Source organism: Dromaius novaehollandiae, chromosome 13, assembly GCF_036370855.1.
Source record: "Dromaius novaehollandiae isolate bDroNov1 chromosome 13, bDroNov1.hap1, whole genome shotgun sequence".
NCBI lineage: Eukaryota > Metazoa > Chordata > Aves > Casuariiformes > Dromaiidae > Dromaius > Dromaius novaehollandiae.
Genome location: NC_088110.1, coordinates 8,921,553 through 8,933,851, shown reverse-complemented (window position 1 = coordinate 8,933,851; position 12,299 = coordinate 8,921,553). Strand labels below are relative to the sequence as shown.

General features: G+C 44.9%; 1 protein-coding gene across 3 annotated transcripts in view; it reads left to right on the top strand.

Annotated features, from left to right (window-relative positions):
* Window positions 1-965: 965 nt before the first annotated feature.
* Window positions 966-12,299, top strand: part of TENT4B (terminal nucleotidyltransferase 4B) — a 45,101-nt gene continuing 33,767 nt past the window's right edge. The window contains exon 1 of one of the 3 annotated variants that reach the window (XM_064519571.1): window positions 966-1,702. In XM_064519571.1, coding sequence (XP_064375641.1) covers window positions 1,155-1,702 — 548 coding nt within the window. In that variant the 5' untranslated portion in view covers window positions 966-1,154. The remainder of the gene's footprint in view (window positions 1,703-12,299) is intronic. The other 2 variants (XM_064519569.1, XM_064519568.1) reach the window with 2 other exon arrangements.

Here is a 12,299-nt window from a genome sequence, read left to right as displayed (position 1 = left end):
CTTCCCCAGCATGAAGAGGATTTTAAGGCTGTAGAATGAAAATACTAACAATAAAACTGAACCTGCCTAGAACTCCTTCCACTAAATTTTGATCTCTGCTGTGGTGGGTATGTAATGTGCTTTTTTGTCTGCAGAAGCATGGCCTGTACGGTTGTGGCACCTCAGCTATGGCTTCATCTCCCTGCGAGCGGAGTGAAATGGAGGACGGCCCCGAGGGGGTCACAGCTATCACAAAAACGGGACTTTGGGGGTGGTTTCGCTGGCTGTGCCCCGGGCGCAAGAAGGGCAAGGACGGCTGGACGTGTGTGGCGGGTGGGAGCGCCGGCTGCCGGGGCGGTATCTGGGGGAGGCAGCCGGAGCCCAGCGGGCAGCACAGCAGCCTCCACCGCCGGGCCGGGCCTCGCCGCCGCCGGGCGCCTTCCAGCACTTTCCTCGCGCGCGCCGGCAACGGCCGCGACGCGTGCGCCCGCCACAGCGCCGCTCGCGGCCGCCCCCCATCGGCCGGGCACCGCGCTGCCCCGCCGGGCGCTGCTGCCCCCTGACGCCCGCGCCGGTGGCGGGGCCGGGCCGCCGCGGTGGGAAGCGGCGTCGCTAGGAAGCCCCGGTCCGGGGATAATGTTCCGCAGCGGAGCCGCCGCGGGCCTCGCCCGCTCGCCCGTCCCTCAGCGCCGCGGCCCGGGCGGGTGGCGCTGCGGGAGCACCGCGCGGGGCGGGCCGCGGCCGGGAGCGGCAGCGCTCGGCGCCGCTCTCCGCGCGCGGGCCGCAGCCCCGCCGCCGCCGCCGCCGCCGGGAGCGCTGCCGCGGGGGCCGGCAGCGGCGCGGGGGCGACACCCGCGCGGTGGTGGGCGGCGGCGCGGAGCGGCGGGGCCGCGGCGTGGCGCGGGCTGCTCGGCGCCGCCGCCCCCCGCCGGCCGCCGCCGCCCCCCTTTATTACGCGGCCCGTGTGGCGGCGGCCCAGCCGGGCCCCGCCTCGCCGCGCTCGCCAGGAGGGGCGGGGGCTGTGGAGCGACGGCAGCGAGCAGGCAGGCGCGGAGCTGCCCTTCCATAGGAGCCGCCATTAGCGCTGGGACCCGGTGACAGGGTCTCGGCGTCGGCGGCCGGCGCGGCGCGGCGCGGCGCGGGGAGCGGAGGCGGCCGGGGTGGGTCCCCGTTTGATGGATCCCCGGATCGCCTGGTTCCAGCCAGAGCAGCTCGGCCCCTCGAACCGCCTGTGGATGCAGATCTGGGAGACCACGCAGGGGGTCCGCAACCTCTACTTCCAGCAGCAGCAGCAGCAGCAGGAGCAGCAGCAGCAGCAGAGCGCCCCCGCCGGGGCCGGCCCGGCCTCCCCGCCCGGCATGTACCGCGCCCCCCGCGCCGACCCCCAGCCCGACTTCCTGCCGCTCGAGAGCGCCAACAACCAGCACAACCGCAGCCACCACCAGGCCTCGCCGCCCCCGGGGGCCGCCGCCGCCTGGGCCCGGCCCGCGCGGGGGGCGCCGCCCGCCGCCGCCGCCGCCTCGGCCGCCAGCAACAAGAGGAAGCGCGACAACAAGGCCAGCACCTTCGGGCTCAACTACAGCCTGCTGCTGGGGCCCCCCGCGCAGGGCCGGGCCCCCGCCCTGGGCGACGGGCCGCCCGCGCGGGCCCAGCCCGGCCTGGCCGAGCCGCTCTACACCGGCACCCCCTGGAAGAAGCGCAACTACAGCCAGGGCGTCGTGGGGTGAGCCGCCGCCGGGGGCGGGGGCGGCGGGGGGCGGGCGGCCGGGCCCCAGGCGCGGCCCAGGCCCCGCCGCGCCGCCAGTGGCGCAGGGCGGCCGGGCACGGCACGGCACGGCGCGGCCCCTCCGCCCCGCCGCGCCGCGCCGCCCCGCCGCCGGGCACCGGCCTGCCGGGGGCGGCGGCGCCCGCCGCGGGACGGGGCTGGCGGGGGCCGCGCGTGCCGCCGGCGGCCGCGGTGGCTGCGCGCATGCCGGTGCCGCGGCACGCCCGCATGCGGGCGCGGCGGCTTTTCGCAGGCTGCCCTCGCTGTCAGTGCGTGCGCACGTGGCGGGGGGACGCGCTCGGCCGGCGGCGCTTGTCAAGTGCTCCGAAAATCAAATCCGTAAAGATCAGGTGTGCCGGTGTACCCGCGCGGGCTGCTGTGTGGATGTTCCTCTTTCTGTCCTTTTTTCTTTTTATTCAGCTGTCAGTAGCAGTCGCGCTGCCCGTGCACATGCTGCGGGGACGGATGAGGCGCTCTGCTTGGATGTCGCCCATCGTAGTGGCTTGCGGTGAAGCGGGGGTGGGAGGGCAGCAGGGCGTGCGGTGGACGCTCCTGGCAGGCACGCTCCTGGCAGGCTCGCTCCTGGGGCGCCGCGCTCGCGGGCAGCACCCGCACAGTGCCAGCCAGGACTTAAAAAAAATTTCCTTTCTTCCGCTGTTGCAAAAAAGCGCACGTACTAGGGAAATACGTGGGGAGCATATTCTCTCAGGGCCTGACGGAGAAGGTGTGTGCGCATGCTGACGCTCACCCTTTCTCCGAAACAAACCTGCAGGCATGTATGTGGCATTATGGATTTCGGTATAGGATTATTAATGGTTTTCATGCATCTCTGGCGGTGGAATGTATGCGCTGATCTGAGTATTTTGTTCATATTGTTTTTGTGTTTTGTGGGTCTCATCAGTTGGCGTTGTACGAGCACACAGCGATCAAGGGCAGGCAAACATGTATCTTCTGTCATGTTTACCCGAGAACTATTTTGAGCCTCTTCTTCTATGGCTTCCATAACTTCTGTGGCTTTTTCTAAGTTTATGCTTTTCAGAATATAACCTTTGGCTTTGACCTATCGCTTTCCACCCCCCACCCTCACCCTGAGGCAAGAGCTTGTTGACGTGCATTCGGCTTGTTAAATATGGGTTTCTGGTGCGGTATACGCAGGTGTAGTACCCTTTCCAATCCTTCTCCTTTACAGAAAAGTCTGGCTTGGTTCCAGGGTTCAGATGGCTGAGGTATATGGTGACATTAGAAGGCCAAGAAGGGCTCCTTTTAGAAATCGGTAATGATTTGGGTGCGTCAATTTTTGTGTGTCCAACTGGAACCTACCAGTCTTTCCGCCCCCTGCCACCAGAAAGCGTTGACCTCTTGCCTTCCAAAGCTGCCGCTCTGTACGACCTGTCAAAATGAATGTTCAAAGTTGCTGCTCGTTTTGGAAAACAAACTCTCATAGCCTCTGGCTCCCTATTTTCTTGCCAGCTCCTATGTTGCCTTTACTGCTGGGGTTATAATAATTCATAAAATGACACTGCAGAGATGTACTATTTTAAGTTGTGTAGTCACTATACGTTGGAAGCTTCGATAACTTTCTTTGCAAGACTTGAAAGTAACGTGATCCAAACGTACTAAATATTGAATTTTTGTAAGTTAGTTTTTGGACTCTGTTTATCTTCTAGCTCGTCATTTATTTACTTGGAGGTTGGAAACATTTATAAAAAAAAAAACAACTTTTTTTCTCTCTTTTGTAAGTACGTAATTTTTTTCTCTGTATTGAGACAAAATATGATTATATTGAAGTATTCAGGCTGATGTCTGTCACAATTGGAGAATGTTGAAGAATCAGTTTCAAACACCAAATGGAAATATGTTGTGGACTTTTTTTTTTTTAGTATGACTTAGTAGAGATAAGCTTTAAACTAAAACTAGATTAATTTTCAAGGTGTCAGTGGTTTTTCTGGATCTTTCTATATCAAGAGTAAAAGCTCAGTAATGACGCTATCAAAAAGTACTCACATATTTTGGCCTGCACTTGGTTTGACTGTCAGGTTTGCTGCATGCGTTTACATGATGCCAAGGTTTTGTTTTAGGTATTTTCTTTGTTCTAAGCAGGGTCAGGTTTTTAATCTCTAGTTTTAATACCATTTATTTTAAGATACACTCCTGAATTGCTGTGTCAAAATTATGGAAGTAAGTTGTGTTTGTTTCTTAAAAGCTGTTTATTCCAAAAGCTTTTAGAGGTAGTTGGCTAACAAATCTCGACTGAAAAATTGTGAAAAACAATTTCCAAAAGGAGCTGAAGCCGCTTAGGAAAATGTAGAAATGCATAGATCTTCTGAAGGTCGTAGTTTGGCTGACTAACTGGCTACTGGAAGGCCTTGTGAAGCCTTTTGTATGACTACTTTATGCACTAATGAGCATCCATCATTCAGTCACACAAGTTTATTTTTAATAACTAACTGTCTGTTGTTAGGCATCTGTCTCAGGTCTTGAAACACTGGATGGTAATGATGGAGAGAGAGGTTTGTAATCTATCAAATGAGGCTTTTGCTAAAGTAAATATTTTAAATTAATTATTGCCAACATAAATTTCTGAATTTGTGTTGACTCGTTCTAAAGTCATTGGAAAAAAGATGCTGTTGAAAGTCATGCTTTTAATAGAACTACAGTGTGTTAACAGGTATCTGTTTTTTTACTACTAATTGTTTCAATGTAAATTGTAAACAAAAATAGTAAAGATATGACACTTTTCCCTATATATTATCCTATAATTTTTTTTCAGTTAATCACTTTAAATTTGAAGTCTGTGCCACAACACAGTAGTATTCAGAAGTCCCATTTGCAGAAAGGTTAGGCCTGACTTATTAGCGAACAAACACAACTGAAAGTTGGCTTGTGACATTCATATTTCTAGTGCAAGGATGTTACTTGTATGCACAGCTGTGCAAAAACAGTTCTGAGCATGCAATTATATTGATCAGCTGTCTGGAAAAACAAGCTAGTAATTCTTAGCTAGTTGAACAGTATATACAAACATGCAGCAGTATGTGAATATCTTGATACTAAGCTGTCTAAAGATTTAGGTAAGCTAAACATGCATGTTGAAATGTTAGAGATATTGGTTAAAAGCTAAGAATCTGTTCAGTGAAATTTTTGAGGTTTTTCATTCCAGGTTTTTTGTTTTCATTAAGAAACAAAATATTTTCTTTAATGATATTTGTGCATTTAATGATAATCAAATAGTCAAAGAATAACTCACAATGGCATTGTTTTAATTTCAAGGCAGACTTCTTATAAAACATGCACAATGTTAGTTAATGTTTATCAATATTGAAATGCTAACATTCAACATGTGGCCAATATTTACTCCCGCAGAGTTTATAGTGCTATTGTATACATCGTATTCTAGAATATCTTTAATTTTTTTTCTTATGCTAAATATTTTGATTTTCAATTCTATTAATAATATAGATGTTCACATTACACGTTTGATTCTGATTTCCTTTGTTCTGGCATTCTTAACTTTGTGACTTCTGAAATATCATTGTAAATTAGCTGTCTAGGGATGCCTGCAAGTTGCTTTGCACCAGGCAGATTCAGCTTGCATATCTTATGTGTTCTGTGGACTTTGTCAACACACTGCAGTGCTAAAAAGAACAAACAACACAGAAAATGAATGAAGTGCTTTACAGAACATGTTATGGTGTTGCTGCTGACACAACACATACCTTTAATGACTTTAATTGAATTTGCTTTGACATAATACTCTTGTCAGTAAAACTCAAAGATGTAGAGGGATGTGTGGCTGTGGGGTTTTCTGGGTCTTGGTGGCATCCCCACTCCCCCCTGAAGACAACAGTAAATAATGTTAGTACTGTGTCATATGTTTTTAAAAAGGTGTGTGTCGGGGTGAGATAGCGTTTAGAGTACTAAAATGGATGTTTTGTAGCTTTCACTGAGTTTAGACTGAGCGTAGCTAAAAGGTGATTTGAGAAGGACTGCTTAAGCCAGAAGCATTATTTAAAAAAAAACAGAACAAAGCAAACAAACAAAAACCCTCAGACTTGAATTTGGTCTGTCTTTTCATATGCCTCCCTGATTCTTGGACCAAAGGAAAGAATATGGTTCATAAGCAGTTCCCAGATAGAAGATGAGTATTTTCAAACTCTATAGGGAGCTGATTAGTGTTTGCAGGAATCTGGAATCGGAGGGAAGAACCCTATTTATGTATGAGTTTAAGGAGGAAAATCTGCAATGTGTACTCCTAAAGAAGAACCTGTGTCAAAAGGAAAACAACATATTTTTGAAATATTGAATGTACAGTGTTTTGAAGTAGTAACAGAAGATTTGTCACGAAAGGGTGAGGATCCTCTGACATCCCCCCCGCCCCCCCCCCCCGAGCAGTGTATGCATGTGCACACACTCATCGGCTGCTGAGTTGGTTGGTGCAGAATTCAGCAGGTGCCAGTTTATTTGATACAAGGGTTCCCAACATGTCACCCAGGATTACAGAGGATACCCTGAAAAAAATCCTAGCTGCTTTAGGAAGAAGATAGCATAAAGCCATATATGTTTACTACAGAAATTGTAGATTTTTTTTTTAATGTGTAAATATTTATCGGCTTCTCAGGTTATTTAATTTCTTTCTAAAAGATGCGGAGTATGTTAAGGTGATCTTTCGAGGCAGGGGCAAGTTCATTCTCTTTGAGCTGACCAGAAGACATGTAGCTACACAGTGTCCAGCATGAGATAACTTACCCTGAGTCTCTTTAAGTCTTACTTGGCCAGGCCAGGCCATGCGTGTTATCAACCACAGTAGCATGATTTCCATGGGGTTTGGAGCATGAGCAGAAAGAGCCAGACCTAATGCTGAGTATGAGCAGAGCAAGTATGTCTACCTGTAGAGAAATGTCTAGCCCTGCTATATATGTTATAACTTAGGGAAATCTGATAAAATCAGAATCAGCAATTATGCATTTTTTCATCATATACTGTTTAAGTATTTAAATCAAATCAATTGGTGACACTGTTTTGCTCTTGTACTAGCTTGATACATACTAATGCCACACATAAATAAAACAAGTACTTTCATACACAGACTTCTGACTTCTGGTAAAACATCTATGAAGTGTGTGCATGACATTTTTTCTTTTTTAAATGCATCCTCAATTAGAGTAGTGACATGGATTTTGGATCTAGTGAAAAAATGTTCTTTAGAACATATGGTTGCAGTTGGATTCACTATGTACACCGTGCATAAAAAATTAATTATTCGGGAAAATTCATAGCCATGAAACTGCTTGCTTGCTGAAAAAGCCTCTTAGAAATATAACTAAGCCTCTTAGAATATCTGTTCACCCTGTAACTATGTATGTAAATTTTAAGGTAGAAGTGCAAGAATTTGACTTGAATGCAAGTTATTTTCTTGTATACATCTGATAAGATCCACCATTGCTCTTAGTCTTATCCTGAGTCATGCCATAACACAACTCTGGCAATATCATGTGACAGCTTATGCAGATCTCGAAGGTGGTCATCTGGATTTTATGGAAGTAAAATCAGATATTGCCGAACAGCTTCAAATAGCAAGAAGTTCTTCTTTTGTAGGATGGGACAATATAAACACATTTCCTAGGGGATGCACATGGTAGACTAAAGGCAGTGTTAGAAACCTTTTAGAAATACACTGTAAATATTATATAATCAGTATTGTTCTTGCAAAATCTTGGAAGAGGGCCCAAATTTCAGCATGTTTCATTTAAACAATTTAAAGAGGACTTCAGAGGCCTGCTGGTTTCTACACATGCAGGGAAACAGTATTTGAATGCATTTTGTGAGCTGTTTTATTTTCTCCTTTTCTTATATTCTGTGTTTGTGGCTTGGGCACCTATTTACCTTGGGATGGCTACATAAGGAACAGGAGTTTGGTGAACTTTTTTGTTGTCTATATGCAGAGAATGTCATTCCCTCTTGTGTGTTTGCTGATTCCTGAGAGCTGATACGTGCTTTCTGTTAGCAGTATGCATTTGAAAAAAGAGAAATCTTTTCACCATGAATCTTAATTAGTAGCATGTTAAACCATGTTGGGATTATAGCTCTGTTTTATTTTTTAATTGGCAACCTCTTAGTTTAAGGTCAGTTTTAGGAATCCTGTTGGTTCTAGGGAATACAGACAGATGGAGACCCATACCATAGAAGCATATTATTGCATTTTCCTTTATCTTTTTTTAACCATCTTAATATTTTACTTTGTTCCTAGGCAGTTTATATTTACTTACTAAAAGTCGGAGTTTGAGATCTGTTTTTCACTTCAGAAATTTTCGAAACGTTGAAATACAGTTTTGAGAAGTTGTATATGTAACCTTACTAACAAAATAGGCAGTTAAATAATCCTTAGTTTCTTTTTATTGACATCATAATTTGTTTCAGAATAAATCTTTGAATATGGAGTATGTGCTACAAAATAATACGTATGCCAAAATTATAGAGATGGCTGGCGCTTGCTTTGTTTTTTGTCTGTGTTGCATGTGATCTGCAACGGTGGTTCCTATGCTCTTTTTGCTGGATGCCAGTACTGACAACAGTGGCAGAAGGCAGCCTAGAGCTGGGTTATGTTTGTGTGCCGTTAGTGGTATCACTGCATAGCTGGTGAAGCTCTCTTATAGGGAGATGTTCCTGAAGAAAACAGAAAATCTTGCCTAATGCATATCACAAGCAAATAAATATTATTGCCATTCTTTTTCTTAGCAAGTACTTGCCTGCTAATTGGTTGTTTGAATGTGCTACGATTCTTAAATTGTGAAAGTTCATGCTTTTGGATGAACCACCACAGAATCCTCAAGATGTTGGGTCATACCTGAAAATTACTTTTTGTCCCTCTACCTAGGAGTGGGGGCTAGGGAAAATACTCCCTAACGCAAGACAAAGAGACTAAAACTAGTGAACCGGATGCTGGCTTGGAATATTTTTCTAGGCACAAGTAACTTCACAGAAGTAGCAATTTGAACTTTAATCATTTGGGAACTTTAACCTACAATAGATAACACAGCAGGATTTTTTTTCAGGAATACTATGAACTTACGATGTCAAAGCAAGATAGGTAGACCTGGATCAAGTCAGCAGGACTCTTGTTTATAAGATCATGCAAAAACCTCTCCAGTAGAATTCAACCTTGATGCAGGATCTCTAGAGCCTTTTTAAATCTTTCTGATGATTTTTTAAAATATATTTATATCAGTGATATTAAACTGTTGTGCCCATGCAATTAATGTATTAGTACTGCTGCATTCAGTACAGTTAGCTGTCCCTGTTAGCTGCCTTTCTGACCCTTAAAGCTGTGTCACAAAACTTGCGTGTGCCTGAGAGCCACAAACCATGTATCACTGCGACCTAAGGGAAAGTGGGGCTCTGAGCTAGCTCACGGGTAAGAGGCAGCAGCTCCGTAGCAGTTCTGGCATTCAATGCAGTATGGGGATGAACTGGACATGTAACTGGAGCTGAGGGTATCTGACACTGGTACCTCAGCAGCGTCTCTTAACATACTTCCTCCCATGGTTACAGTGAAGATTATTTGGCAACCCTCATTCCAGAACAGCCTGACAGTCTCCTAATGTCCTCCATGGCATGGGAGCTACATTTGAATTATTCAGAAGCTCTGTGCAGCTGAAGAAGAGCCACTGTCTTGCTACAGTGGCTTGGATAAGGCTTTCCAATGTGCAATTGCTCCACCACTGTATCGTGCTGCACTGCATGCATCTTGCAATTCTTTCTTTTTTCTTCTTTTTTTTTTTTTGGCATTGTATTTTACAGGATTTTTAGTGAAAAATAATGGCAGTAGAAGACTTAAGATCAAAGCAAATATTCATGGATCCTCACTTTCTAATCTTGTCAGCATGGTTTCACTTATTTATTCATTGAGAGCCAATACTGTTTCAAAAATGCTGTTAAGGCAGCATGGTGGAAACATTGAGTGTGGTGAGCCTACAAGTAGTGGGATAAAACAATGAGCAGCTGCAAGCATTAAAGTCCTTTAGAAACTTCCAAATGGGGAAAATAAGGGCAACATAAAAAGAGGTGCAGTTGCAGATGAATAGGAACCTCTGCTCATCATCTTCACTCAATGTAGATTTACATCCAGTTAGATTTAAGTACACATGTTAATCACATGCTTTGTTACAAATACTTTGTTTATGAACACGGTAAATTGTGAAAGAACTTGCGTTAGCCTGTCACAAACATTAAGTATGGATGAGCCCTTTATATAGCATGTAACTCTAATTAGAGTGTCACTAGGATGTGTCATGCAGGAATATCTTTCCATAAAAACACATTTTCTGATGATTAAGGTGTCAGTCTTACTGTTAAGTGTCAATGTGTAGTCTGAAGAGAAGTCGTCTTTAATCAAAGTGTATTGACCTTGCCTGACCTCTTGATTGAGCTAAACTGAGAAAGTGTGATAACGTAACTTTTCTTTTTTTTAGGCTTTTTTTTTCCCACTATGTTGATTTAAAGCTGCTCACTACCTCTGTTACTTCAGAAACAGCTTACATATTACAAAAGAGGGCTTTTTCAATTTCTCTGGTTACAGAAAGCATACATTTTGTATGCATCTACATTCTTCTCCCATTTCCCTCACAGAGATTTTGGTTTTAATCTAAAATAAATATGCGTATTCTTTTAAAATTGTGTGAAGTTTTGCTATGGACTTGTACCTTTGTGCAGTGGCTCTCCTTCATGCATTCAAAGATACTTCGGGTCAGCAAGCTTTCAGCAGCTGTCAGTTAAAGTATGGAGCTAAACGTAGTGCAGTATAGGAACTATTTTGATCTGAATAATGATTGTGATTACAAACTCTTACACAGCCTTGGGTCAACATTGAGTCAGGCTGAAAAAGATCAGATCCTCGTAGCGGTGTTTTGGTTTTGTTTCGTTTTACTTTTGCTTTGTTATGTCGTGCCCTTCTTCAGTAGGGCTATTCAGCTCATGTATTTGAGGCTGCTCTATTCGCTTAACTTTCTGGTTGTGTTTTGGATAGTAGTGTCTTATTCTGACCCATCTATTGGGATTTTCCTTGTAGTAGTCATACTTGGCAGATATTCATAGGGGAAGAACATTTTCATGCTGATTCTGCCTTGAAGAGCTAGTTAATTATCTGAGGTAAACAACTTTACATGTGCCTTTGCTTCCAACATCAGGTGGGAGAGAAATTTGTCTTGTTGAGCTGCTGGATTTCCTCTTACGTGATAGCTTTTGAGATTAGGCAAAAAGAACAGTGTTGTCTTGCTTTTGTTGCTGTCTTGTCATTATGCTGTATGTCAGCTGCAAACATTTTTGGCAACATTTATCTAAATTTGAATTAACTTGCAAACTTTGGAAGCTCTTCTTGTTACAAATTTTTTCGTGTGTGACACAGCATATATGGGCAGTGAAAGATATTATTTCAGTGGCAGTGAGTAGCAGTATCAGTTCCCAGGTAACAGTATCTTTGAGCAAGTGAAGAGAACAATGGTGTGATAACAAACTTTCTCTCTCATTTCTTGTATAAGGCAGTATTTGCCTGTAGGCATTAAGTCACTGAACATTATATGTTCGAATAGTTCATTTTGGTGTTCGCTCCTCTGAAGCATACCTGCTTCAGGCATGCTGAAACATACCATTTTTTGTTTCTACTGATTCAGCAAGTTGTAGAGCATTCAGTGCCCCTCTTAGTTTCTCTGATAGCTGGCCAGCTAGTCTTCATTGCTGCATCTTCTACTCGCTTTTCTGGTACATTAGACAAACTTGCTTAATCTTCAGATTGCTAATTATTTTGAGATAGTGTTTTCAGTAGATTAGTTGGATGAATCCTGGGTCATATTCTAGGAGCTCTGAATATCCTCGCTTTCCATTTGCTACATTTATCAGAAGACTGTGTTCAAATTTGGTACTGTGCAATATGTGCAAAGTTTGAAGAGCTATGCCATGCGAGGACTGTTGCATCCTAGAATGGGTTCTAGTGCTGAACTAGCTGATATTATGCCTAGGCCCAATGTGAGGATTTAATTCTTAAACTATTAGAGGTCCCTATTTTATCACTACATACAGATTCATTTGTCCTTATGTCCATGCAAAATTCAGCAATTGGTTTAGTTACATTAAATCTTTTATAAGTTATCCTTGAGCATATAATGGTCTTTAAGAATTTTAAGATTTTGGTCTCATGGAAAGTGTTTTCAGTGAAGGGTATTTTCTAGGTTCATGTTGGTAGGTTTCTGAGAGACGTGCTAGCTGAATCTTTGGGGAAAGAAGTTGTTAAAGATCATGATTTGGCCCATAGGGTTAGGAGGAGGACAGGCTTCTCCTGACACTTTGAAGGAAGAGACTGGTAATTACCTCAGAGAAGGAAACGTTTCTTTCTGCTGAGGTTTTGTCCTTTTTTGACAGTGACTGGAGCCTTCTAGCCCAGAGTGATCAAGTGGATTGAAAGGAGGCTGGAGACTCTCCAAAATATTGTGCATGTCATATGCAAGTGTGATGTGCTACTGCTCATATTACATACCCTTTTGGTACCCATGCACTGTATCTCGCA